General features: G+C 49.6%; 10 protein-coding genes across 10 annotated transcripts; 4 read left to right on the plus strand and 6 right to left on the minus strand.

Annotated features, from left to right (window-relative positions):
- Window positions 1–558: 558 nt before the first annotated feature.
- On the plus strand, window positions 559–3,541 carry TGAM01_v202633 (hypothetical protein; the record flags this gene model as incomplete). The annotated part of the gene is made up of 3 exons (XM_018805074.1): window positions 559–771; window positions 850–3,181; window positions 3,489–3,541. The coding sequence occupies 3 exons, from the start codon at window positions 559–561 to the stop codon at window positions 3,539–3,541; spliced, it is 2,598 nt and encodes an 865-aa protein (XP_018661798.1).
- A 124-nt stretch (window positions 3,542–3,665) lies between these two features.
- TGAM01_v202634 (cytoplasmic ribosomal protein-5) lies at window positions 3,666–4,422 on the minus strand (the record flags this gene model as incomplete). The annotated part of the gene is made up of 4 exons (XM_018805075.1): window positions 3,666–3,768; window positions 3,938–4,040; window positions 4,103–4,230; window positions 4,400–4,422. 4 exons carry the CDS (start codon window positions 4,420–4,422, stop codon window positions 3,666–3,668), a joined length of 357 nt encoding a protein of 118 aa, XP_018661799.1.
- Window positions 4,423–5,044: 622 nt separating this feature from the next.
- On the plus strand, window positions 5,045–5,606 carry TGAM01_v202635 (ubiquitin-40S ribosomal protein S27a; the record flags this gene model as incomplete). Its single annotated transcript, XM_018805076.1, has 2 exons — window positions 5,045–5,419; window positions 5,520–5,606. The coding sequence occupies 2 exons, from the start codon at window positions 5,045–5,047 to the stop codon at window positions 5,604–5,606; spliced, it is 462 nt and encodes a 153-aa protein (XP_018661800.1).
- A 689-nt stretch (window positions 5,607–6,295) lies between these two features.
- TGAM01_v202636 (protein SIK1) lies at window positions 6,296–8,280 on the minus strand (the record flags this gene model as incomplete). The annotated part of the gene is made up of 5 exons (XM_024549035.1): window positions 6,296–6,493; window positions 6,555–6,567; window positions 6,627–6,862; window positions 6,920–8,042; window positions 8,111–8,280. The coding sequence occupies 5 exons, from the start codon at window positions 8,278–8,280 to the stop codon at window positions 6,296–6,298; spliced, it is 1,740 nt and encodes a 579-aa protein (XP_024406274.1).
- Window positions 8,281–8,651: 371 nt separating this feature from the next.
- TGAM01_v202637 (endochitinase 1 precursor) lies at window positions 8,652–9,988 on the minus strand (the record flags this gene model as incomplete). The annotated part of the gene is made up of 3 exons (XM_018805078.1): window positions 8,652–9,699; window positions 9,752–9,853; window positions 9,945–9,988. The coding sequence occupies 3 exons, from the start codon at window positions 9,986–9,988 to the stop codon at window positions 8,652–8,654; spliced, it is 1,194 nt and encodes a 397-aa protein (XP_018661802.1).
- Window positions 9,989–13,192: 3,204 nt separating this feature from the next.
- TGAM01_v202638 (hypothetical protein) lies at window positions 13,193–15,277 on the minus strand (the record flags this gene model as incomplete). The annotated part of the gene is made up of 3 exons (XM_024549036.1): window positions 13,193–14,004; window positions 14,059–15,153; window positions 15,205–15,277. The coding sequence occupies 3 exons, from the start codon at window positions 15,275–15,277 to the stop codon at window positions 13,193–13,195; spliced, it is 1,980 nt and encodes a 659-aa protein (XP_024406275.1).
- An 834-nt stretch (window positions 15,278–16,111) lies between these two features.
- Window positions 16,112–18,099, minus strand: TGAM01_v202639 (hypothetical protein; the record flags this gene model as incomplete). The annotated part of the gene is made up of 5 exons (XM_018805080.1): window positions 16,112–16,608; window positions 16,657–17,185; window positions 17,235–17,294; window positions 17,347–17,401; window positions 17,459–18,099. The coding sequence occupies 5 exons, from the start codon at window positions 18,097–18,099 to the stop codon at window positions 16,112–16,114; spliced, it is 1,782 nt and encodes a 593-aa protein (XP_018661804.1).
- A 2,615-nt stretch (window positions 18,100–20,714) lies between these two features.
- On the plus strand, window positions 20,715–22,174 carry TGAM01_v202640 (hypothetical protein; the record flags this gene model as incomplete). Its single annotated transcript, XM_018805081.2, has 3 exons — window positions 20,715–20,792; window positions 20,855–21,406; window positions 21,470–22,174. 3 exons carry the CDS (start codon window positions 20,715–20,717, stop codon window positions 22,172–22,174), a joined length of 1,335 nt encoding a protein of 444 aa, XP_018661805.2.
- A 293-nt stretch (window positions 22,175–22,467) lies between these two features.
- Window positions 22,468–23,386, minus strand: TGAM01_v202641 (Mpv17/PMP22 family protein; the record flags this gene model as incomplete). The annotated part of the gene is made up of 2 exons (XM_018805082.1): window positions 22,468–22,867; window positions 22,935–23,386. The coding sequence occupies 2 exons, from the start codon at window positions 23,384–23,386 to the stop codon at window positions 22,468–22,470; spliced, it is 852 nt and encodes a 283-aa protein (XP_018661806.1).
- An 878-nt stretch (window positions 23,387–24,264) lies between these two features.
- TGAM01_v202642 (X-Pro dipeptidyl-peptidase) lies at window positions 24,265–26,097 on the plus strand (the record flags this gene model as incomplete). Its single annotated transcript, XM_018805083.1, has 1 exon — window positions 24,265–26,097. One exon carries the CDS (start codon window positions 24,265–24,267, stop codon window positions 26,095–26,097), a length of 1,833 nt encoding a protein of 610 aa, XP_018661807.1.
- Window positions 26,098–26,824: the final 727 nt, after the last annotated feature.

The raw sequence follows: 26,824 nt of genomic DNA on the forward strand, positions 1-26,824 counted from the left end.
ACAGATGTTGACGGGGTGTTTGACTCTGCTTGGCGTTGCACGGATGGACGTCTTTGTGTGACGGGCGAGAGGAGGATCGTGGCTGAAGGTCCTGCTTCTGACTGTGTGTCAAAATGGGCCTGGATATTCGCCTGGGGAGTAAGGCCGAGAATGAGGAGCTGGAGACGGATACAATGATGCCGAGACATGATGGTGCCGACTGTGTTTGATGGGCTGCCGCAAAGGATATCGTTCGAGAGCTTCGTTGAGGCTCGATATGGATTCGGACTTGAAGGCGCTTTAGGGGTTAGACTGTGTATGTATTTTGGGTTTTCGGAAAATCTTGTCTTGACTTCGATTTTTAGTTCAGGGGCAATGGAGTTACGGATACACCATGTCTTGTTTCTGGATAGTAGACTCGCGAGTTGTGCAATGCATGGGTGGCCAAATTGGATATATCTTCGTCTGATTTGATTTCTCTCTATAAATACCGGGTAGGCCAATCACTCAGAACCTCGAGCTTGGTTAAGCTGCTATTCATCATAGATTCTCGTCATTACTCATTACTATCTGTTTACAATGCTGCTTCTTGCGATTCAGTTTCTTTTGGTTCATGGCGCATTTGCCTTTCCTGCGGCGCAGAATGCCGTTTCTTGTGACCATGATGATTTGTATACGTCGCTGTCGAGATATGGCAGTGACTTTTGTTCGAGTATGATAAGAACTCCTTGTGAAGTATCGTCGACTCCGACACAGTTTGCGACGTATTCCTCGGCCAAGTTGTCTTCATACGTAAGCAACCCTTTTTCATGATCAAGTGTGTTCATGCAACAGTATGCTGAGTTGAGTTAACAATGTGTGTCTTCCTAGTGTGCCTGTCTTGTAACGACCAGCACATCGTATGGAACGGCTGCTACTGGGACTGGTTCCCCGGCTGGCCAATCCAACAGCACAGGGCCATATACGTCGTGGCGTAATTCTCACAGACCATCGCCTACATATGTCGTTACTCAAGCGAGATCTGAGAATGGCGATGATGAGGGGGCGTCGAGGACCAACAGTGACGATGGCTCGGCAACAGAAACTGGTAGAGCATCTGCTACTACTAATGCTTCTGGGAGCAACAATGGAGGTTCTGCAGACAAGGCAACTAGTACTGATTCTTCAGGTAATCTGAACTCGCCGACTGACTCTGCAACTAATGGCTCTGGGGCTCGATCAACTACTCAGTCGGGTATTGCCGGTTCAGACACTGGATCAATGACGGGACAAGTAACGCGCACATCGAATGACGCTTCTCAAGAGACGTCAGCATCTAACCCTGGTGATGACGGTGCGGCCAACTCTCGCAACGGCTCGGCAACGGGAATAAGAACTTCCAGTATAAATGATGGCTCAGGGGCATCTTCTCGCACAGCATCGGCCAGCTCAGTCACAGGTGATGCTACTTCTACAGACGACTCAACAAATGGTGGTTCTGGAGGAGCAACAAACTCTGGAGGAGGACGTGCTTCTACTACTGCTGCAAATGGACAGTCATCCAATGGCACATCTAATGCCCAGAGCTCAGCTAGCGGTTCTCAGGGCTCTAACCAGGGACTCAGCATCACTTCGGCTAGTTTTACAGACACGCGGATACCGAGCTTCACTTATACTGAGTCTATGCCAGCAATGACCTCTGGAGATGCGTCTGGTACCGCTGCTTGGAATAGCTCAGTTAAATCTTCTCAATGGGGTACTGGAGCTGGAAAAACTCCATCGGCTACATCTGGAGTGATTTCAGGACCTTCTTCAAGCCTTGGAAACTTGGGAACAGTTACTACAGTCACAAACGGCACTCAAGTAGCCACTCTTACCATTCCCCCTTTTATCACGCCCAGCGGCTTCAACAGCAGCACCATCAGCCATATTGTCAACGCAACACAGACAGGACCGCCCCCTCTACCTGCTGCAAACTTCACGCAGGTAACTCGGACGGGTGCCATTGTCAAGCCAACGTGCTATCAGATGCCTGTGCCACAAGGCGGATCTACTCGAAGAGCTCTGCTTCACAATACAAACCTCAGGGAACAAAACGCTACTATTCCATTCCCATATATTGAATCTGTAGATTTCCAGACAGACGGTGTTGATCCCTTGTATCTTACGCTGCGAGATGCCGCTGAAGGGACCCATTACATCGATGTTTCCAACCGCAGTTACATCGCCATTGTGGACTCCCTTTACAACGCCATGGTCATTGACGCAAAGGGCATACATTTCTCGACCAAGAAGTGCGAGTATGATGTTTCCATCACGATTGACTCCATGTATCAACAACTTGCTGCGCTGTCTGGACAAATCTGTTCGACGGGTAGCCAGCAGCGGAAACGAATGAATGATGCAGACTTTAACCAAACTCTCTATCTTCGAGACCAGTGCAATAATCCGATCAAGCAAACGGTTAGACAATATCCATCGCTCAGGGTTGGAGAATCAAATTGCAATCCCATCGAAGTCGATGAAGATACCGGCCGATGGCTTTTTGACTGCACATTCCCCGGTTCAGACTCGGGTACATTGAGATGTGAATGGGCTGTCAGGAATGACATTGAAGAGTTTCTCTTCACGGACCCCTTTGGCGGTGCCTGTCCCGACTTGTCCACCGTCATCACAACTCTGGAAGCCAACGGCCAGGATTTCATCAATCCGGAATCTCTCCGCACCGAGCTATACAACCAGGGCCTCGACGATGCGCAAAAAGCAGAAGCCAACCTCATGGTCATCTACTACGATCAACTCTGGGAGATCCTGAAGCAGGCCTTCTCCAAGCTTCGCACACAGCCACCCGGCAAAGCGAGCGCCATCCAAGAGTACATCGACGTGTACAACCACTACCGCAACTTCGAGGACGACATCTGCGAGGATCTCCACGCAGGCGACATGCCCCTGAAGATGAGCCTCCGCGCAGGCGTAACCACCATCGACGCCCTCGCGAGACTCAACTGGGCGCCAGAGAACCCAAAGCCGTTCAACGTCACGGTCCAAGATCCATCCCAGCTCGCGTGCTGCAGTCCTGGAAGCGACGCGAGGAAGGACGAAACCAACGGCACGTGCGCGTATCCCTTCAGCGCTCACTTGGGCGATACGGGCTGTGTCTGCGGAAAGACGGCCTCGGGAGGGTCTGTGGCGTTTGAGATTACGGAGTGCGACAACTTTGTGAGTGAGTGTGAGAAGGATGATGATTGTTCCAGGGCTGGACACCCGACGTTTATTTGTCTGACTGGGAGTTGCTGTGGGGGCGGAGTTTGCGCTGATCCGTATGAGTGTGCGCAGAATGGATCTGCTTTGGTGAGGCCGAGTCTTTTCTTTTGAGCTCTGATTTTTGACGCAATTTGGATGTGAAGAGCTGGTATAACTTGTATGAAGTAGGCGTGAGTCACTGAGCAGTTAGAGTATCAAATAGGTTGAAATCGTCATCGTCTGTTCTGACACTGCGTAATACCTTTGGACCAACATACCATGCACAGACGACTTTACACTGCAATCACATGGCGAAGGCACAAAATTTGCAAAGATTTAACAAGAAAAAGTCCGATTCATTTAGCCGCCAGGATTCTCTTTGTCCCGGGTATTCATCTAATCAAATTTTTACATGAAGCCGTGAAACGTAACCAGACTCCGCCCAAACACCATTATTCCCATGTTTAGACCTTGGGGGCAACGGTGGGGACAATCTTCTTGCCGTCCTTGTTGTAGCGGACACGAGGAGGGGGGGCACGGTTACGGCGACCCACACGAGAACGAACGCTGTTTCAAAATGTCAGTTATACAACGTACCTTCATAGAGGGGACGGGAAGGGATATAGATATTCGAGAGCTGGGACATGACAACATGTCCCATCGTACAACCAAGGCTCATCTGAAGCACATACGCCGTGATGGCGCAGTTGTAACACTCCCAGGGGAGGCAACGTACCGGACAATCTTGCCGTGAATGGCACAAGAGACGCAGTACTGCAGCTTCAGGTACATCTTGGGGACGGTGTACTCGGCGAAGACAGAGGCATCGGAGATATCACCTGGAGAGGAGCAGTTAGCGAATGCGACTTCTGTGTATGGTTGTGGGCTCGAGTCAACGTACGGATGGCAGCAGACTCAACCATGTTGCGGATGGTGAATCTCTTGATCGCCTTATCCTTGGGAGTGCATCGCGAGCAGTTGCTGCAGCGGATGGGCTTGGTGTGGCCGCGGCCCTTCTTGTTGCGGCCGCTGTGAACATGTTAGCATCCAATTCGCATGCTTCGCGATTGTGCCATGTCGTCAATCTTCCAAAGCAGCCGTCGATACGAAATGATATCCATCCAAACAGAAAGATACAAAATCGTTGATAGCGGCATGCTAGAAGGAGCAGACAGAACACATGATGAGGGATTCGTACTTGTTCTTTCTCTTCTTGACCATTTTGGCGGTGTCTGGATTGAACTGTTAGATTCTCACGCAGGAAAGAAAGAGAAAAGAGAAAGGAGCTCAGCCCACGTACTGGATTCGGTGTTTGTCGAAAAGAACTTTGGCCTAGGGCTCAGGAAAGCTGGTTGTGCCAAATCAATCAATCGCCTGCTCGCTAGTGTGCTCCACACAATGACAGATCTGTATGCGAGCGTGCCCAGGCAAATTCGCGAGGGGCAGGGCAGCTACCGCGAAAACCCTAGGTCATGTGATGCCGGTTGCCGCCGCCCGCCAGCGCAGGGAAATTTCTGGCGCGCCACACCACTAAAAGTACTCTCACTCATCAACCGCAACATCTGAAGATTGCTTAGGACGGCAGTAATTTTATTGTCGAGGTATGTCTGAAAGATGCTGCATTTATCTCTGCCCTCCATGAGCTCCGTGAGCTTCATGAGGGAATCATCTTTGATGTCTCTCTCCTGAAATTGCTTTCTACGGAGCTCGTTCCCGTGCTTTCCCAGATATCCCCGTCGATGTTGCAGATTGTCTCTCATCGACGGAAATCTCTCTCTCCCCAGACGTCTCACGCAGCAATTTTTTGCCAGGCAAAAAAATCTAACCCGTCCAGTTAGGCAAGATGCAGATTTTCGTCAAGACCCTCACGGGGAAGACGATCACCCTTGAGGTGGAGTCTTCCGACACCATCGACAACGTCAAGTCCAAGATCCAGGACAAGGAGGGCATTCCCCCGGACCAGCAGCGATTGATCTTTGCTGGTAAGCAGCTCGAGGATGGCCGCACCCTGAGCGACTACAACATCCAGAAGGAGTCCACCCTCCACCTGGTCCTGCGCCTGCGTGGTGGTGCCAAGAAGAGAAAGAAGAAGGTCTACACCACCCCCAAGAAGATCAAGCACAAGCGCAAGAAGACCAAGTTGGCTGTCCTCAAGTACTACAAGGTCAGCAACGACGGTAACATCGAGCGTCTGCGACGAGAGTGCCCCAGCGACACTGTGAGTACCGCCCTTTGTGCCGTTATCATGCGGCTTACAAAACACTTTGATCATTGTGGCAAAAAGCATTTGGAATCTAACATGGGATTTACCTTTTTAGTGCGGCGCTGGTGTCTTCATGGCTGCCATGCCTGATCGTCAGTACTGCGGTCGCTGCCACCTGACCTACGTCTTCGACAAGCAGTAAACGACAAAAAAAACCCTATACCTTTTTAAAACGGAATGAAAATTTGTGGATTGGACAGCTGGAGCCATGGGACTGCCATAGCAAACAAAGGCGTTGATGTAGCATAGAGAGCACATCCGGCGGCTTCTGGTAATGAATGCTTGATTTAAGACACGTTTGGAGTTTTCGGGACTGTAGTTCATGTGACAATGTGCAATGAATGCTGTATAAAGATTTGGTACCTCTGTGGCAGTCGTCGTGATTCTCGAATATCGAATATATAGTGTGGAAATGTCGCGCGAGAGATAAGACTGTTGTACTGATAACGCGGTACTGAAATCCGATATCCAAATTTTTGGCCTTGCACGAAAGATTTTACGATTTAGTTGATCCACTTTAACCGAGTACGGGGCCTTCTCATAATTTGTCTCTCGTAGCTTCCGTCACATGCCTCACGATGTATCACGCGACAGCCAGAGTGTAAATTTTTTCAAACTTCAATTCAATTATGTTGATGCGAATGCGAATAACCTGAGCCAATTCGAACAATGCAACATCGAGATCGGGTATGCATCCCGTATATGTACAATAAACTAGTAGCAAAGCTGTTTTCCCTTAACGCCAATTCCATATTTCCTTTACAACTCCTTCAAAGTGAAGCAGATACCACCCCAAGTGTCAGAGCCGACATCTCTCATGCAAAGCAAAATCTACTCAGCCTTTGGAGCCTTGCTTTTCTTTGCCTTCTTGGTCTTGAGCTTCTTGGGCTTTGGCTGAGAGGTTTCAGCTTCCTCAGCCATCACCAAAGAGTCCTGGGTAGGATCAGCAAGAGTTCCGCTGGCTTGCGACGTAGCTAGATCAGACACGGCGCTCGACGTTTCTTTCTTGCCGAGCTTCTTGTCGCTCTTCTTCTTTTTATCAGTCTTCTTATGAGTCAAGGCCTCATCGTCTTCGCCGCCATCTTTGGACTCCTCTGGTTCGGCTACCTCAGTAATGAACTTTGAGTCAGTCGAAGCCTCCAAGTGCTGGGAAGCACTCTACTCATCCTTTGACTTGGACTTCTTCTTCTTCTTCTTTTCCTTCTTGTCGTCATCAGCGTTGGTCATGGGAACATCCTCATCCTCATCGCGCTTGCGCTTCTTCTCCTTCTTGTCCTTCTTCTTGTCTTTCTTGTCTTTCTTCTCCTTCTTCTCCTTCTTGGCGGCAACCTCAGGGGCATCAACCATGTCCTCATCAAGCTCCAATTCGGCATCGCCGATAGACTCCATGACAGATTTCTAGTTTACAGTTAGTTTGAATTCTGAGGATATCAAGTGAAGAAAGTCGTAACGTACAATTACATCTGCGTTTTTGGTGGGGCGCTTGCCGGTGGCGTAGAACTCGAGACGCTCATCTACCTGCGCCTTGAAAGCGTCACCAAATCGGGTAGAGGGCTCATCAGAGAAGACGTCGATACGAGAAGCCATAGAAGCCTTGTTGGCCACGCATCGAGACATGCGGCCCTTGTTCTGCTTGCTAGCCTTGGCAATGGCACCAGCGTGGAACAGAAGACCAAACTTGGGAGTGTTGCCCTTGGTCTTGAGCGCACGGAAAAGAGCCTTCTCAGCACCCAGAATCTGCAGAGTTGAGGAGGGGAGCTTAGCCAAGTTGGTGAGAGAACCGGCATGGGAAATGAGACGAGCAGCAACGCTTGATCCAAGCAGGGCCTTTAGGTTGGGGGCGACCTGGTTCAACTTCTCATCAAGATACTTGGAGGTTGATCGGCGGTTATCGGCTTGCTTGAGGACGAGCTGAGAGAGTTGATCGATGATCTCAAAATCGTTGGGGGTAAGGTCATAACCCATAGACACCTTGGCGGCATCAATGATAGCCTGGGCCTTTTCTCCATCTTCACCAAGGACAGCGGCGATGTCGTGGAGCTTCTCGTCGGAGAGCAGCTTTCGGTTTCCAATAACACCGACAAGCTGAGCGTAGGTGTAGTTGTCTGAGGTAAATCTCTGGAGCTCAGGGAAGTGCGAGCCATACCATTCACGAAGGCGCATGAAGAAGCCGTTGACACCCTTGTCCTGGAAGTCGACGGTGGCGATAGCCTGGATGATGTGGTTGTCGTTGCGAGTAACGTTGAACTTGACCTTGGCACGAGAGTACGCGTGGGCCAGACCGAGCGAGGCCTTGGTGAGATCACCAGTCTGGAGGCCCTTGAGCAGCTTCTCGGCGTGCAGACGAATTCCACGGATAAGTTCGGCAACAACCACTGAGGTTTCGATCGTCTCGATGGAGAGGCCGGGGAACTGAGCCTTGATGGCACCACCAAGGTTCTTCTCCGCCACACCAAGGGTGATCTTGCTTTTCTTGCCGCTCGTCTGGGGGAGATTGAGCTCAAGGACCGACTTGAGCTGGTCGGAAACGATACCCTCAGAAATCAGGTTGACGTTCTCGAGAGCCTCGACGTGGCCGCTGTCGTTTAAACATGTCAATTCCCGGCCCAAGCGATGATCCATAACCAATTAGGAGCGTGTTATTACCTGAAAGGAGTGAAGTTGACGAGATTGACCATTTTGCTGAACTTGGGCAGCTCGTTGACGGCGGTTTGCACCTCCTTCAACTTGGCGCCAACGGCATCGGCCTGGTGCACCACATTGAAGAGGGCATAGCCCAGGGCGGCCTCGAAAAGGACGTAATCTACGTGCGCCATTGTATCTCTGAGCAGGCGGCGCCGTTAGATGGGGAGGAGAGACGCGGTGACTGCAATTGGGGGCAGCTTTTCGGTTTGGTGTTTTTTCCAAGATCCTCGCATCCAAACTTTTTTTTTAGTTTGACGAAATTTTTCTGGTAGCTTTGAGGTTAGCGCACGGGCCAATAGAATTTTGCAGCCGGGAGCGACTTGATGTGGGATGTGTCACGTGAGGGGGAGCGGGGCTCGTCCGGTGAACCAAAGGTGAGCTGTAGCTGATCAAGAGTGGCTTGCATTGGGCGATGAAGAGAATGTAGTCAATCATTCTCTTTGTTTCATGTTCTATTTATCTTTTATCATTCTATTCACTCTCATGCTCGAATCAAGAGCCTCTAGTTATTTGGGAATCCATTCTTCAAGTTGTCGTACTTTGACTGGGGATAATCGATGCAGTTATCCTTCCTCTGGAGCGCCTGCGGACCGCCAAACTCATTGACAACAATTCCAATCAAGCTGTCCTGGCCCTCCTTGTCGCCGCTGCTCTCCCACCACATGCCGCCTCCGAGACCCCACTCCTTGACGTAGCCAGCCTTCACTCTGGCAGCATGAGGAGTGTCGTAAGAAACGAGCTTTCTCGTCTGTGGGTTATAGCAGTAACTGGAGCCGGTGGCTTGGTCGTAAATTTCTTGTGAGCCCTGGAGAGGAAGAACTTTGTAGTCGAAGATGCCATTCTCCCAGGATCCCTCGCCAATGCCGTTGTATGGCTTGCCCGGACCGTCTGTATTCTCAAAAGCACGGCCGTAAATGGGCATTCCGAGCACAATCTTGCTGGGGGCGACACCGTTCCTTGTGTAGTGGTCAATGGCCGCGTCAGTAGAAAACGGCGTAGATGTAGGGTTGTCATGCGACACGTGGAGGTTGGCCTGATGGCCGCTCGTCGGGTCCCAGGAGCCAGCGTAGTCGTAAGCCATCAGATTCCAGAAATCAAGATATTTGTCCATTCCCGGGATGTCGAGATTTCGAAAATGGGTGGGCCCCGCAGGACAGGCCACAGTCAGCTCGAAATGGCTGTAGTTTGGAAGCGTGGCTGAGTATGCATCCAGCTCTCTGCGGACAGTGGCGAGAAGCTCAACGAAATTTCTGGCCTCGTCTGCATTTTGAGGATACTCCCAGTCGATATCCAGACCGTCGAAGCCGAGATTCTTCAGAAGCTCAAGACTAGATTTGGCGAATGTCTCGCGGCCCTGTTGGGTGCTGGCCGGGCCCTTGAAGTTGCCGCTATAGGTCCAGCCGCCAATGGACAGCAGAACTTTGAGGTTTCGGTTGCGCTTCTTGAGGAGGTTGAGCTGCTTGAGACAGCCATACATGTTGTTGCCAGTATCATTCCACGAGTCACCCTCCCAGTGAATGTCGGTGTCCGCCCAGCCATCAGTCATATGTCTGTATATATGTCAGAGTGCGTCTTATACAAATGCGAACAGAGATAACCTACACTTCTCCGCTGTCTTGCCGAACATTGGCAAAGGCGTAGAGGACGTGAGTGAGCTTATCGGCGGGAAGGTCTTGCGGCCTATGCTTTCTGGCATAGATGGCCCTTTTTGGCTCAGAACATTAGTATCAGCTGAAGATGCATGCACGGATGAGTGGGCACACTAATGTTGTGTAACCCGATGATAGGTACATACCAATTTACGAAGTAGGCGACTGAACGATAACCACCCTCAGACATGATTGTTTGTGACGAAAAATAATTGATGATTGGGATGAAAGACAATAATAAACCGAGGCCCGCAAGGAGAATGAGGTATTTGGGGACAGCTATATCCCTATGACGAAATATGGTCGTTGGTGTTCAGCAGGAGCTGTGATGAGGGGTTTGGTAAATCCGATCAAACACCTGCCCTTTATATACTCGTAATGACAAAGAAGGATATATAACGCTTGCTCTATTTCTTTGTATTAATCTGAACAAGCTATGAGAAAGGCGCTTGGCAATCCAATAAGGGTGGAACAGCTCAACGGCGGCCTCAGAAGCTGTCGTGGCTTTCGCCCCAGCCTCCACTTTGTATGCGCTGCCGACGCTGCTGACTGGCCAGCACCGCCTCATCGACAGCTCATCTTTTGCTTGTCCATGCCCGCAAATGAGCCGATGCAAGAACATGGACCGCTCTATTACCAGACTAATTTTGACCAATGAGCCAAGCATTTCATATGCCCCACGATGCACATGTAACCTGCTGACATGGGTTGTCTGCTTGTCACCTCAGCTGCTGTGCTCGACAGCCAGCTCAGTATGAGAGCAGTGGAACTCGACTTTCGTCCCAACGCTTCAACGCCTTAACGCGACATGAAGATGCTCTCAGCTGGTACATGCATCCGCAGTTTCGCCGGCAAGCTCATTGCGCCGATGCAACATGAGGACGTTGTTTACATCTGACCCCGTAACAAGGTTGACATCTGGATCAGGGTCATTCTGTGATTCCATAAGAATCTGTCTTGGCCTGAGCCCGCTTCCCGGGCAGAGACAATATGTGCTGTTGCCTTCATAAATGCCGTCCCTGCGGAAGCTTGGCGCCGCTCCTGGCTCCAGCGGCCGGTGATTGTGCTCATTGGCGTTGTCACTGATGATGCGCTGTGGGCACCAGATGCTAGCTTCGGCCTTGTTCAGCAGCTTGATATTGAAGTGAAAAGGGCAGCCAGTCTTCTACGTGCTGGTCTTCCGTCTCTTCGTCTCATGAACCCCTTCCTTGGCTGACGATCTGTATGGCCCTCCTTTGGCACAGCGGATTACCATCGTATGGAAATCACGGCCTGAAGGTTTCTTCTTGTGGATGTTGAACTCGTAGCCGTTTTCTTTGCCGAGCTGCTTGGCGCCGGCAACGGCATCTTGCCAGGCTGAATGAGAACGTTTAAAAATCGAGTCCATTGAGTAAGGCCTCAACTTTGTTCAATTTATTGAGAGACGTTTCTTTTGATGTGGGCTGGCAGCCTTGACCGTCGTTTGAAAAGTTCAGGTGTCTTACATTCCAAGTACTATCTAGTAGAGTACCTTGTGTAGGCGGGAGCGACAGCGGTCGGCGGCAGCTCATCTTTTGCTCGTCCTCGCCCACAAACGAGCCGGTGCCCATGTGCAAACTTGCTTTAGCTGCTTAAAAGGAACCTTGGAATATACAAAGTAAAGTCCACAGTTTCTTGCGGAATTGCTGTTGATCAGTTGGCTGCACGTGTCTGATTACTGTAGACTGTAATGTACATAACCTGCTGACATGATTTGCCTGCTTGTAACATTCAATCAGCTTTATCGCTGTGTACTAGCAATGTATAGGGAATATCTAACATAGACTACATGCTGTCTCATCACATCGTATTGGCAGCATTTTCAACTTCATTCTGACCTGCGCTATGATATGATTCCGTGTCAGATTCTGTAGCACCAGCTCCATGCTCTAGCAGCAGCTTGGCAATACCTTCCCGCTCATAAAGATGTGCCAAACATAGCGGCGTATGGCCATCTGCATTTACTGAATGAATCGCAGCGTCATTCTCCAGCAAGACCTTGACAGCATCTTCGCGCCCGAGAATAGTCGCAGCAGCAAGTGGCGTATGGCCGTATCTATCCAACGCGTCAATTTCCGCGCCGTTTTCTATCAGTACCTGGGCGATATTCGCATGTCCTCTTTGCGAAGCCCGATAGAGCGGCGTCCGGCCGTCTTGGTCTGCTGCGTCAATTTCAGCACCAAAACTCAGCAGGAGCCTGACGATATCCTCATGCCCGCCACTGGAAGCCCGAAACAGCGGAGTTTGGCCATAATGATTCGGCACATTAACGTCAGCACCGCTGTTCAGCAGCAGCATGGTTATATCCACGTTCCCAAATTTCGAAGCGTAACAGAGCGGTGTCCGGCCCCTCCCATCGGTCATCTTGACGCTTGAACCATTTGCTAGCAGCACCTTGACGACGTCGTCGTCTGTATGTCTAATTGCCTCAAAAAGCGGCGTGCGGCCCCAGTAGTCCTTCATATTGGCCTTGGCGCCGAGTTTGAACAGATGCTCAATCATGCCCCGGTGCCTTTCTCTAATGGCGCAAACGATTGGCGTAAATCCGCGATGGTCTCTGACATTCACGCTCTGCCCGTCTTCGAGTAGGCGTGTCGCTATCTTCTCCAATCCGAAATGCGCTGCAAGATGAAAGCCTATCCTTCCGCCCTCAAGGTCGTCGAAGAATCTCCGACCCCTTTCTAGCGCCTGGTCGGCGGCAGATACCTTGGCCCCGGAATGAAGAAACTCCAGGATCGGCTGTGTGTTTGTAGATGCACGAGCATGGTGGCCCCAGTAATTCGCAGCATAGTGGTATAGCACGTTTGACGCCAGCCGCTGGTCGTACTCGAACTGCGTCTTGCAGATGCCGCTTTCAAATGCGCGAAACGAGAGGTAGGTTACGCAGACTGTGGTGATATCTGTCTCTGCATCCGAAATCCAGAATTTCCCTTCCTTCTCAAAGTAGTCTTGAATTGTATAGTGTGCTAATCGCAAGACATCCCTCTCGGTGTCGTGCGTGACGAGGCCGGCATAGATGGAAGCCATGGTTTCTCTGTCAGGAATGAACTCCTCATCTAATTCCATATTTCCCGCCTTGACTGCGACGGCATGCTGGAGTTCAGTCATGGAAAGTACTCTTTTTGCGTGGATGAGCCAGGATATGACTTTTCTCGCCAATTGATACAAATGTTGCCCCTGGCTTTCGATCCTTGCTATTGCTTGCTGATATATCTTTCCCAGTGAACGAGGCAAATTCCGTAACGCTTGTCTGATATCGCCTACTGTCGGTAGCCGGGTTAAAGAGTCAACATGAAGCCTTACAAGAAGAAACCTGCGACCAGTCAGGCCTGAGAACGTTGGACTCTGAGTAGCATTTTTCTTTGGCACAAATAGCTCACATTCCATCAGAAAGTTGAGATATTTTGGTTTTTATCTCATTTTGTAAATCTGGCTTTGTCAATATAAAATTTGGAAGCCTATCCATACGGCTATCAAGAAATGCTTGCACATCTTCATCTTTCGCTCTGATCTCGAAGTGAACACTTTGATCAAAAGTATCGGCGATCTCTTGGACGAATCTCGAAGTCGCAAATATATTTACATTAGTTTCTCTTTGAAGCTTCAGAATCTCCGACAAAAAGCTTTTGCGACATCCATCTGTTTCTTGACACTCATCTAATGCATCGACAAGGATGAAGACTTTAGAGTAAAGACTGCTGACAGAATGCAATGCTTCTAGCAGCTCAGTCAAAGAGGGCCTTTTTTGAATCTCGTTATACTCGTCGTAGAGAATCTGCACACAATCAGGTATCCTCCTTTGTTTCTGAATTAGCTGTTTCAGTAGATTCGCGATAAGATCATTTGTTTTCTGTTCGTTATGCCTCCTGAAGTCGCAGTATAGGTACGATATTCCTACACTAGCGTCGTCTTTATATCGGCCGTAAAGAAGGTCATCGATAACTGCCGCGCTCATGATAGTTTTACCGGCTCCAGGGACTCCGGGGCAGAATAGCGTCTGGTTGTCAGACTTGAGCCAAGACAGATATTCGTCCGAGGCAAGAAACCAATGGCAAGTCCCTCGTTGACGAATCTTGATATACTCGCTCTGCTGGATGGCGAAGTCAATAGGTGCGAGCCATCTGAGTATGTTCTGGTGCTCTTGATCGTAATGTACGCTGAGAAGCTTTTCAACGCCATCAAACACATCTGCAACAATTAACACTTATTCGATATGCTCATTATCAACTGGTTGACACTGACTTTTTAGGACGTCGATAATTCGATTTTCCTCCTCAACCTTATTGGGGGGGATTCTGAATAAAAGGTCCTTGGTGTAAGCTGCGGCTGCCATTGCTGCGTAGCCTTGCCACTCTTCATTCTTATGAGAATCAGAATAATCGCAAATGCCACGAATAACTAAGCATGGAAACTGGTTCATTAGTCCAGCTGCTTCCATCTCAAAACATAAGACATCTTTTTCTTTGATTAGCTTGTCTCGTATCAGGGCGTCCTTCATCACTTGGTTTGCCGAGGCAATCAAGCCATAATGGATGGCCGGATTATCGTCCTCCTGAGTTCTGTCGGCCCGTATTACTGTATTCGATGAGATATCTCCACATGAGTTTGCACATCTTTCTTCGGTATGCAGAGGATGAATCACTGAGGATCGATATAATCTGTCAGTGGTTGGCAGCGGTCGCGCATATTTTCGACGCAGCCTCGGTAATTTTTCAAGAACGCCATTGATGCTCTCTTCAAGTTGGTGACCATGGATCTCATAGTCCGTTTCAAGTCCATTCACTGCGGTTAAAAGAAACGTTGGCGGCTGGTTCAGAAACCCTGTTGTACGAAGAGTCCCATCTTGGATCGCTTTGCCAAAGTCGTATTGGAAAACGCCTCCAGTTCCATCGCGAGGAGCACTAACCACGACGTCTCCAAGCCGTACATCATGCTTGGAACTTGGTGCGCCGCCGCCGATACCAACCATTAGACCGATCCTAACATTAGGAAAGCTGCTCAGCATGTTCTTTGCAACGCCTGTAGCGCTGGAGATGCCGTATTCTCCATTGGGCAAGACTGCAATAACTATATTGTGGCGTCCTATCCTACCTAATGCATAGTTATTGTCGTCGTGAGGGTGCACATGCTCCGGGGCTTGATGGTTCTCATCAAGAAAAATCTGCGCGGCAACGTATTCTATCTTTAGAGCACAGATCCAGCCGACGGTATAGTCTGCATGCGCCAGTTTTCGCTCAGCCGCTGTTCTTCCAGCAGAATCGCTGATTGAACGTTTTCTCTTCTCCCGAGCTGGAGCAGTGCTACTAACGTTTTCATCCCTATCCTTGGACATATTGCCTGATCGCCTTAGAACAAACACGCGAGGACGTTGCGAGAAAAGGGACCTACTGAAGCTGCTGCCGCCTCTGCTGCAGGGTCTATTGTGCGATACCGCTGGTTTGCATCTAAGAATTCGGAACATGTGTCGTTATCAAGGTGGTGGGGGAGACGATTGAGGTCCATATGAGGGTTAGAAGGCAAATGTTCATTCTGACCATGGTAGACGCGTAGGTGAGGGAAAGTCGCGTGCAGCGCGATGTAAGTCCTATGGAGAGTAGAAGGATACCTAAGTAGGTACGTGTATCTAGACTCTACAGAGTAATGGAGGCGGTGAAAGGCAAGTGGCCCTATCAAAAACGAAGTGAATATGAGGCAACCAACACACTAACCACTTTGGAAAGCAGCTTTTGGAAGCCTCATCTCAAGCTTAGACTGTTTGTGATTTGTGGGCAATGAGGGGGCGCAGAAGCAGGCTGCAGGTGATAATGGTCCTCAGCCGCTGGATTACAGGTAACCGTCCGCGGACCAATCAGCAGCACCTTGGTTGGACTTGCCAAATCCTACAGATTTTGATCAGAAAAGTGTAAAATTGAGTTCCGAACGGTTCTTGAAAGCTCGCTTCATCTCAACCATGTGAGAGTTCTCATGCCATGAATATATAAATGTATATAAATGTTGGTATATCCAAATGTATGCTTTTTGAAAAATAATCCAAGCTACTGCCACATCATCAGTTCGCCGTCTAGAGGCCTGTCATATACTAATCGCCGATCCTGCTGCTACGCCGATTACAAGGTATTTCTAAAGTCCAATGACCAAGAACATACTCAATTGATGTCTTTTATTTGATGTTATCCCACTGCCTATAGCATGGGTGTGGTAAGAGCTTCATTAACATTACTTCATGATAGTACTAGAGGGAATACAAATGCAAACAAAGGCTGGGTATCCATCACCGTTCTCAAACGCCGCCACTTCAGAATACAAAGACAAAATCCTCATTCTCGAGGTCCGTAATATCAGCAAAAGCCTTTCGGCCCTTGGCGTCCTCAGTTTGAACTCCGCTCTCCTCATCTTCTCCTTCAAGCCTGGTATCTCCGTTTTCCACAGAGAGTCTCTGGGTTCCCTCTCGCATCGCTCGCTCCAACGCCTCCATGCGCTCTACCTCCTCTGCAGTCTCTAGACTCATATCCAAAACAGTCGCACTCTTTCCCAGTGCCACTCTGCGCTTGGCGTGATGTGTGTTGAGATACTTCAGGTATAGTGATGTAATTCCCACAAGAACGATGACTATGGTGAAAAACAAAACGTTTGCGCGTAAGCCTCGTGAATATGAAGGCGCTTCGTCTGGCGTAAAAAGCAAGGGGCCAATAATATTACCGGCAGACGAGCCGATAAACACGAGCGCTGATGTACACTTTCGCTTTGTATCTCCAGCCGTATTTTGCGCCGACCAGGAATAGATGAGTGGTGCTGCTAGGTGTTAGCATTGCCAAAAAGCTGCAGAATTAAAAAACTTACTAATGCCTGTAAAAGTGGAAAGACAGAAATATCCTGCAAGCAAGACTGCTCTATGCTCAGCGTCATGTGGGAAATGCAGCAGAATCGAAAAGCCGATGATTGGCGGAATACACAAAATGGCAATGACCGGGCCTTTAAGCTTCCACCTCATTGAGACATACGCACTCAATGAAACAGCTATAACGTGAGAAAATCCAACTGGAACGTTGAACAATATTGTCTTGAAAGGATCTGTCACAAAACTGTGGATGATGAGTGGCCCAAACGTGGATATGCCGTTGGAGGGTACTGAGATGCAGAATATCATAGTGACCCATAACCAGGTTTTGACGTCTCTTAGAGCTTCAAAGAAGTGAGCGTACCTCCACTCTCGCGACATAACCCCCATCTGATTATTGCGTAGACGCTCTATAGCAATAATCTTGTCATTGTCGGTGAGGAATTTCGCTTCGGTAGGAGAATCCGGCATCCAGAAGAACATAGCCCCGGACACTGCGACCGTAACAATACCGAAGAAGAGGAAGATGATCTTGACCATGTTAGAGAAAGATATTTAGAGATAGGGTGGTCTTCTTTACCTGGTATGGCTTCAAAGATGAATGAATACTAGCAAGTCCATATGTGATAAGACTTCCAAACTACGCCTTGTTAGTGGTCAAAATATTACCAAAGTCAGCACCGTGTACTTACCACCCAAGTCAAGCCATTCATGCAGTACCAAGATCCGATCCTCAGCGTTTGCTCTCTACCAAATGGTTAGTATTTGGTACCCTATGACAACGGCCTTAAACTAATGCCTTACCTTCGTCTCCACCACATCTGTGTAATAGCAACAAAGGCCGGTCCCACGCAAGCCTCGAAAGCGCCCAAAAAGAAGCGGGCAGCCATCAGCTGTCCAAAGGTATGTGCCCACGTCATCAAAGTCAAAGTAATACCCCAAGCGAGTACCATGATGCTGGTAAATTTGCCGATGGGAAGCTTGACTAGGGCCCAAGCCAAGGGCAGCTGCATGATAAGCTGAGCCAGATAAACGATGCTGCCGAGCCACGAGAACTCGTCGCCTTTTAGACCTGTATCGCCGATCAGGCCAAATATCGATGCGTAGGATAGCGTGGCCTTGTCGAGAGCCTGGAGAAAGTATACGGAAAGCATAAGCGGAAGCAGAGCGAGATCGATGCGGCGAAGGATGCGGGCGTCGTCGGCGGGAGAAACCGTGATGACTTCGTCCGGTGAGCGGCCCAGCTTGATGAGCAGCATCGCCGCCGCATCTCGATGGTTTTTCAGCTGCGAGTCTGCATCAGATGCGTGAGATGGTCCATCGGGCCTCTCGCCCTCCTCGTTTGCGTCTTCATCTTGGTTCAAGGCCCGATAGGGATTGGGCGAAGCTGAGGACTGCGACGGCAGGGCGAGCTTGAGGGTCGTCGAGAAGAGCTTCGAAAGCATGGCGTCCAAGAAATGATGGCATCTAAAGATGGTGTACCCAAAAACAGAAGGGCTCGAATCTCTACCAAAAGAGCGGCTGCTGCGATCGCGTCAGGGCATGGATGAAAATGTTGAGAGAAAGAATGGATAACAAAGGAGAGTTCGCGATGTGCCGTAAGCATGTCAGCAGAGCTTAGGGGCCTTGATGACGTTCCGCTGCATGCTGTCAGGCACATCATCGCCAATCTTGGGTCACCCTGGGCGCTGAGCGCGGGCTGACAGGGCTCTTGTTTTAGCGCTCATTTGTTTAGCGCTCGTCTAAAATGCACGTGCTGAAGCATTGAAGCTCGAAGTCAGACATTGAATTATCAACCTTTGAACTTTCAGCCCATCAGCAAGTGCTGCCGAGATGCTGCAGTAATCCTACCGATAACTTGAACTCTGCTATTGAGTGACGGATGGCCAAGTCACCGCCTTATCGAGCATTAACGTTTGTAGCGGTGGCCCGCTGGCCGCAGACTTGATATGCATGCGTCGTGCATGCAGGCCGACTTGGGCGGCTATCTGACACGGATTATTGCTGGAATGTGACCTAACGGCTGGAGTCAAGGAAGCTGTCGATTGAGAAGCGAGAATCGAAAAATGGATGGAATGGGAAGAAGAACAGCAGCAACAACAAAGATGTCACAATATAGGCTATCTAGGTAATATAACCTACATTGGTCCGCCATCTTCCCCGCTTGAGATATTTAATAACTAACCTACGTGTAAGTGAGGCACTGACTACATACTACGTTGTCGGATCTCCTCGGAACCACAAATTGTCATAAAACTTCCCGTATCTTCCAACAATGCAATAGATGCCAGCAGGACCACAATGACATTGTGTTATTTAGTAAACAACCAAGAGCATTGAACTCAGTGGGATCCGTGTTCTCGCCCAGACCTTCGCACTGCGATGAGACACGGATCTTCTGTCGGTAGGAACGGAGATCGAAAAGCGAGAGAGAAGAAGTAGAAGAATGAATTCGAGCCCATCCAAAGTGAAAATTGCGTATCTACAGAAAAAGGCAGTCAAATCGAGGATTTTACTTGCGGGTGGTGTTATCCAATATATACACACACATCACACTTTGGAGCTTATCAGCCGTTCCTCGAGTACATCCTCCATCTGCCATGTCGATGTAACTCTGCATGCCATTTCCTAATCTGGGCAGTCATTATCTGGACAGCCATAATCTGGCTCTTCTAGTCTATCAACTAGTATTATATGGAATAGCCGCTCACATGCCGGTACAATCACTTTCCCCATTCCACTCCATTGCTGATTCGATGGAGTGGCTAGGCGGCAAGGCTTCGGCGGCAACAAAGTGGAGTTGCGGCTCGGTAGTTGCTCCATATTTGAGGTTGTCTACCAACGCAGGTAACCACTGGCAGCCTGGAGGTTGAATACGACTACATATTGGCGAATTCTGTGGCCATTGTGGTTGGATATCGGGACCACATGTATGTATGGAGCACTCCGGAGAGTGCATTCAATAAATGCACATGCAGGCAGAGCACCAACATGCATTGTGGTGTATGTAGGAACCCATGTAAGTGGTGTCTATTGTGACTTTACATTGTCGATGCCCGGCGCTTGCTCTGCTATTGATTCGCCGAGTCACTGATCTCGCGTGGATATAGCCTCTTCAGAGGCAGACAAAGGGCAAACACCTCGTATAATTCGTCCATGCGGCCGCAATTGTACGTGAGCCGCAAAGATATATGTCATCTTCTGACTTGAATTTAGGCCACTAGGGTTATCCTGCCAACTCATTTGGGACATTTCCTCCGAAGCCTTGCTGCACACGAATGAACCCACAGTGTAGATTATATTGGGCAGCTGATTGATGATGCCCCCGAATGGGTAAATTAATTGCATTTGATGCTGTCATTTTCAGCTCAGTCAAATACAATTGAAAACTGTGGATCAATGCCGCGGATAGCAATCACACAAACGGCCCCTTGGTCACTGCTTCTGTCGACCAAACCAACAGTCTGTTTCTGATAGAAAAGTGAGCTACTGCTCACTTGAATAAACACAGACCTTTCGTATCCATAGTCATCCACAAGTTATATAGCCCACATGAAATCGGCGATCAACAATCCGTTCCCAGTTGTTTCTTTCTCGGCTCACGCAGGCTCTGTAGATTGTCTTTTGACCATCCCTATTAAATCATCGCAAGAGCCATTACCATAACAGCGATATGGCAATCCTTTGGTTTGATCTTGACGTTTATGTCTTTCTTTTTGCCGGGCTGGTCATCGCAGTGACAGTCTATATCGTCTATCAGGCTGCTCTGCCCAAACCTTTGCCTGGAATTCCCTATAATGCAGAGTCAGCCTCAAGATTCTTCGGAGATGTGCCGCTGTTCAAGAAAGCAAGATATCGTCGACAGTGGTTATGGAACCAGCCACGAGAGCATGGAGGTCCGGTGTCTCAGGTCTTCCTATTCCCTTTTCGCCGACCGACTGTGCTCGTGACCGACTATCGCGAGGTTGTGGATATCTGCTCGCGCCGGTCGAAAGAATTTGATAGGGGCAATAGGAATAAAGAGTGTATTGGGGTGGTGGCTCCAAACTTTCACTTTACGATGCAGACTGCGGATCCTCGACTCCAATTTCACAAGAAGCTTATCCGAGATCTGATGACACCCAAGTTTCTCAAAGAGGTTCGTCTTGACGTTGTACACGTAATTACAGGCAAGAAATTGTATGCTAAGGACAGTGTTAGGCATCGGCACCTCAAATATATGAAAAGGCTACTGCACTAATCGCATTGTGGAAGTTGAAAGCGTTCAAAAGCTATGGTAGACCGTTTTCAGTGGGTAATGATCTCTATTCAGCAACACTCGACATGATATGCGCCGTTGCATTCGGAATGGACGACACAAGCTCTGCTCTACAGCACGAGATTTCTCATATACAAAGCATTAACCCTACCTTTCCTATCGTCAAGGGGGAACCTGCCTGTTTCTCATCAGCGCCTGTCACGCCCGAACTCGAAGGACTCTTCAACATCCCAGAAATGGTGTCGATAGCCCAAGCAAGCCCCTTTCCTTCACTCTCGCAAACCCTCGCGTTGCTCAACCCAAAGCATGCGCGGGCTCATTGGAACAGGAAAACTCTGATTATGCGCCAGACAGACAAGAGCCTGCAGAAACTTACTTTGGGAGGCTCATCTGAATGTAAGAGTGCTCTGGATCAACTGTTATGGCGAGAAATGAATGCCGCGAAGATGGCTGGACGACTACCAAATTACTATTCACCTGTGATTCGAGATGAGGTAGGTTCATGGCAGATGTTTTCCTCTGAGAGCCCGTATGCTAATGAGAAATGATCTATACAGCTTCTCGGATACCTTCTGGGCGGCCACGACAGCACAGCCGCTACCTTGTGTTGGTGGGTGAAATACATTTCAGCCTACCAGTCGGTCCAGACTCGACTTCGAGATGCCTTACGACAAGCTCATGTTGATGCTTACCAAACGTCTCGACTACCCACCATCGACGAAATCTGTGATGCATCTATCCCATACTTGGATGCCGTCATGGAAGAAACTCTCCGATACGCCTCTGTTGCAACGCTCATCGTCCGAATGTCCACTTGCGACACGCAGATCTTGGGGTATCAAATTCCCAAGGGCACAGACATAATGATGTCGTTGACGGGCCCATCAATCACGGAGCCTGGTTTGCCGATTCGCGAAATGTCGCGCTCTTTGGAGTCGCAGGAATCCAAAGACAAAGTTCTTCCCTGGGAAGAAGACATATCCCAGTTTAAGCCAGAGAGGTGGCTTAAGCTGGTGAAGAGTGCCGACGGTAAAGAAGAAGAAGTGTTTGATTCGCGAGCTGGGCCGAATCTTGCCTTTTCAGCCGGGCCTAGACAGTGCTTTGGAAAGAAGCTGGCATATATGAAGCTGGAAGTGGTGATGACGCTGTTGATATGGAGCTTTGAGTTCCAAGAGCTTGATGAGTCGTTGAACGGGCCGGATATTATAGAGAAGCTGGTAAATCTGCCAAAGGATTGCTATGTCAAACTCGCGAGGGCGTGATTGAAGCGGTACTGCTGGACTTGTATCTTAATACGTACACCCTTTCATCTGCAGGATACTTGTGACTGGGTGCTATAGAAAATTTTTATGTAAATAGATGATTCAGACACAATAACCAAATGATCCCATCAGCTTGCTACTTACCTTTATGAAATCTAAGAAAAGAAAAGAAAAATCTAGCTATTTTGTAGAAGTAGTTCGCCCGTCTATCTCTATCTGTTTTTACCCACAATCGCCATCCACAATGCATGTATGTATGCCTCAATTATTGAATCCCGGTATGTGAAAGACTCTCAAGCGGCCTCAACAAGCGCAATAGGAGCAGCTACCAATGGTTCCAGAGCTGCAGCTTCAGCTTCGCGAGCCTCAGCCCATTTGTTCAAAAGGCTCAGATAGCCCTGCCAGAAGACGTTGATAGCGCCGGTGAAGAGGGATCGATACTCCAGCGGCACAAAGCTAAGGCTAAAGGCCATGACAATAGGCCATATCTTGCAGGAGTTAATCCAGCTTGTGAGCAAAGTGTCTCGGACGCGCTGGACGGCGCCGCTGATGCCGTCGCCTGCGAGCAGAGCTTGCATGCTGAAGAAGTAGATGTTGATGCCGGGGGCGAAGATGAGCTGATTCATGACGATCTTGACTCCCAGAGAGAGTGCACGGGATGTATAGTTGAAGTGTTTGGCAAGAAACATGAACCTTGAAGTGAGAAGACGGCCAATTAGCATTGTGTAAAAAACTCAATAGAGGAAAATGTTGGACTCACCATGAATAAGCGGGAATAGCCGTGCCGGCTCCGATGATGATATTTCGGACAGTCCTCGCAGGATCGTATTCATCATCGTTCATGCTCTGGGCGCCCAGGTCGGCAAAGAAGAAGATGAACATTGAAGTAATCGTCTGAGTCACATACGGCCTCCTTTTCTGAGATCGGCCATATGCCTGAGCCGCGCGAGTTACGGGCCCCAGACGCAGCCATAGTGGACGAGAAATGACTGCATTTTGTGCTGATGTTGATGTTGCCTTTGTTGCTGCTGCTGCTTTTGCTTCTGTTAACGTGGCTAAGCTGCTGCTGTTTGGTATTTGTTTTGAGATTTTGTCTTGAATTTGCGATGATGGCTGTGGTGGTGAGGATGACTGGGCACGGACTTGGTGCCGGGGCCGGAACGCCAATTGAAGTTGCCGCCGGATAAGAGAGCGAAAAGGAGACGACGCCATGCCTGGGGACTGCTTTTTCTAATGCTTTTTCTTGATTTTTCCTTCTTTTCCTTCTTTTCCTTCTTCGTTTTCGTTTCAAGTCTTTGCGGTTAAGCTGACAAGTCAAGTGAGATCATGGTTTGAATGAAACAACTTGTTCCACCCGGGCCGGGGGTGAGACTCTTTGAATATGAGCAGCAATTGTCATTATAAATACGGGTCTAAGCCGCGCCTTTCCTTGACTAGTTTCTCTCGATAAGGCGTCTTCGGCGTCGGCATCGGCACCATGGCTCCGTGGCCTGCCATTTGTAAGCCGTAATAGGAAATTTCCGGACCTGAGGGCTCAAACCAAGCTGTGGCTTGAGCCGGAAACACAAGGCTCGTATATATTAACTGACATGCCCTTTGCCCCAATGCCGGCTATGCCTAAGTAGTCTACCTATATCTTTTCCTCAAAACGCTGCGAGACTAAGATACGTTTCAGTCTGTTCGACATCGCTTCTATTCTGTCAAACTGCCCGTCGATGAGCCCTCGCTACCCATCGCGGCTATACTCAATCCCGGCATGGAGCCCGCAATACTATTTACTAGTATTATGGAGAAGGGCAGTTGTGCCATCCAATAAGTCGGCCGTTGTGAATTATGCAGAAGCGAACATACATAGGGCCCAGCACAACGCGGTTACAGACGAGGACTAGCCTCGAGCGTTAATCCCAGCAGCTGCTTGGAGAAAATCAGGAGCTTCCTCCGCCAAAAGCTTCCACCCCCCTCACCGATTAACCTCCCAGTTAGCGTGGAGCTTACAGGCACAACGAGCTTCCCGTTGTCCAAGGTACAGTATAGATCTGTATATCGTGGCTCAGCATCACCAATTATAAAGCCTTCGCGTCATCATCACCATGAGCGACTCCAGCCTGACGGAGACGGACACCCAGGCGAGCCGCACGGCGGCCAGCCAGTCGACGTCGACGCCGTCCGTCAGCGGCAGCGCCGACACCTGCACCAGCCCAAGTGGCGGGAGCTCAGCCAGTGGAAGTGGCGGTAACATCATGATGGACGACCTCTGGGTCGCGCTGCCAAAGCCCAGCCAGAACCACGTCCCGGAGTCGCTGCCGGACCGCATCCGCCGCATCAGAGTCGACCTGGAGGAGCTCGAGGTCTTTTACAGCGTCTCCGTGTCGCCGGGCCGCCACGAGCGTCTGCGCCGGTACTTTTCAGACGAGCTCAAGGCCCTGTTCAGCCTCGACTTTGAGGCCATGAGCCAGTCCGACAAGGTCGACTTTTTGCTGCTGCGCAACTTTTTGCGGCGCAAGTCCCACTGGCTGTACGCCCAGAAGGAGTCCAACAAGGAGATCCAGCGCCTGATTCCCTTTGCCCAGCTCATCACGGCGCTGTGCGAGGCCCGGCGGGACGTTGACCCGATCAACAACGAGCGCGTGGCCCAGCAGCTCGACGACATTGCCAAGCTGGTCAGCCAGGTCAAAGAAGGCATTGAGAACGACCGCATCAAGATCTCCAAGACGGCGGCCTACAAGGCGTCCAAGACGGTCACCGAGCTGCGCGGCCATCTGCAGGAATTCTTCAGCTTCTATGCGTCGTACGACCCCATGTTCGACTGGTGGGCCGCGGCGCCATGGAAGGCCGCCGACCTTGCATTGTCGCAATTCATCCCGCTCATCAAGACCAAGCTGGCGGGGATGCATGAGGGAGAAACTGGGGACATCATTGGCGAGCCAATTGGCCGGGAGGCGCTGATCAACGAGCTCGAGGCCGAGATGATTGTCTACTCGCCCGAGGAGCTCATCAACCTGGCCAAGGAGCAATTCCAGTTCTGCGAGGCACAGATGAAGACGGCGTCCGTCGAGCTTGGCTACGGCGATGACTGGAAGAAGGCCCTGGACTCTGTCAAGAAGCACTTTGTCCCTCCTGGCGAACAGGCAGGCTTTGTGAAGCAGCTGGTCCGCGAGGGCTCGTCCTTTGTCAAGGAGCACGATCTCGTCACCGTCCCCCCGTTGGCAGAAGAGGTGTCCCGCATGACCATGATGAGCCCCGAGATGCAAAAAGTCGCGCCCTTCTTCTTGGGTGGACCGCTCATCATGGTGTCGTATCCCACCGCCGACATGTCGCACGAGCTGAAGAAGATGGTGATGCGCGGCAACAACAGACACTTTGCCCGCGCAACGGCGTTCCACGAAATGATCCCCGGCCACCGCCTCCAGCTCTTCATGTCCGAGCGACACAACAGCCACAGGCAGCTCTTCACGACGCCCTTTAGCATCGAGGGCTGGGCCATGTACTGGGAGTACGTCTTCTGGGACCGCGGCGACTTTTTCGAATCGCCAGAAGACCGCATCGGCACTCTGTTCTGGCGAATGCACCGCTGCGCCCGCATCATCTTCTCCATCAAGTTCCACCTGGGACAGATGACGCCGCAGGAGTGCATCGACATGCTGGTCGACTGGGTTGGCCACGAACGGTCCACGGCCGAAGGCGAAGTCAGACGGTCCTTCAACGGCGACTACGGCCCTCTCTACCAGGCCGGCTACATGGTCGGTGCCGTGCAGCTTTTCGAGCTGCGAAGGGAGATTCTGAAGAACGGCCACTTGACCGAGAAGGAATTCAACGATGCCTTCCTCAGGGCCAACTTTATGCCCATTGAGCTGTTCCGAGCGCTGGTTCTAGATTTGGAGCTACATCCCGATTATACGCCCAATTGGAAGTTTTACGAATAAATGATATGAAGTTAAAGCCCTGAATCACGAAGTTAAGCCTTGAAATCACGAAGTTAAAGCCATGGAACGAATCAGAAACGGAAAGCGATACAAAAAGCAAAATTGAAATTGAGCAAATTTTTTTATTTATTTATATAACTCGGTTTTTGGAATTTGGATTACAAGTTTGGACTCTCTTTGTTTTAGTTTTTTTTTTTTTTTGGTTATCTAAAGGGAAAGTGTATTTATATCGCGTCTGCATGCATCTGCATCTGCTCTTGAATCTCGTTTAGCAAAGTTTTCGCACCAGTCACGGCAAACTGCATAGCAAGCGATAATTTACCTACATGTAGTTAAAACAACGGTTTTTCTTTTTTCTTTTCTTTTTTTTGGTTTGGTGTCTAATGGTGTGTGATGAGAGATTTTTACATATCCGTTACTCAAATTTATTGCCTCCACAGCGTGTGTCCGTCTCTGTTCTTCCGTTAACCTGGCGTAGAGGTAACTGCCAAATACTGGGTATACATATCAAAATAACAGTAGTAGTAGCAGTAATAGCAGTAGTAATAGCAATAGGAGCAGTAGCAGTAGCAGTAGCAGCAGCAGTAGCAGCAGCAGTAACAGTAGTAGTAGTAGTAGTAGTAGTAGTAGTAGTAGTAGTAGTAGTAGTAGTAGTAGTAGTAGTAGTAGTAGTAGTAGTAGTAGTAGTAGTAGTAGTAGTAGTAGTAGTAGTAGTAGTAATAGTAGT

The sequence above is a fragment of the Trichoderma gamsii genome (genome assembly GCF_001481775.2).
Source record: "Trichoderma gamsii strain T6085 chromosome Unknown Scaffold_6.2, whole genome shotgun sequence".
NCBI lineage: Eukaryota > Fungi > Ascomycota > Sordariomycetes > Hypocreales > Hypocreaceae > Trichoderma > Trichoderma gamsii.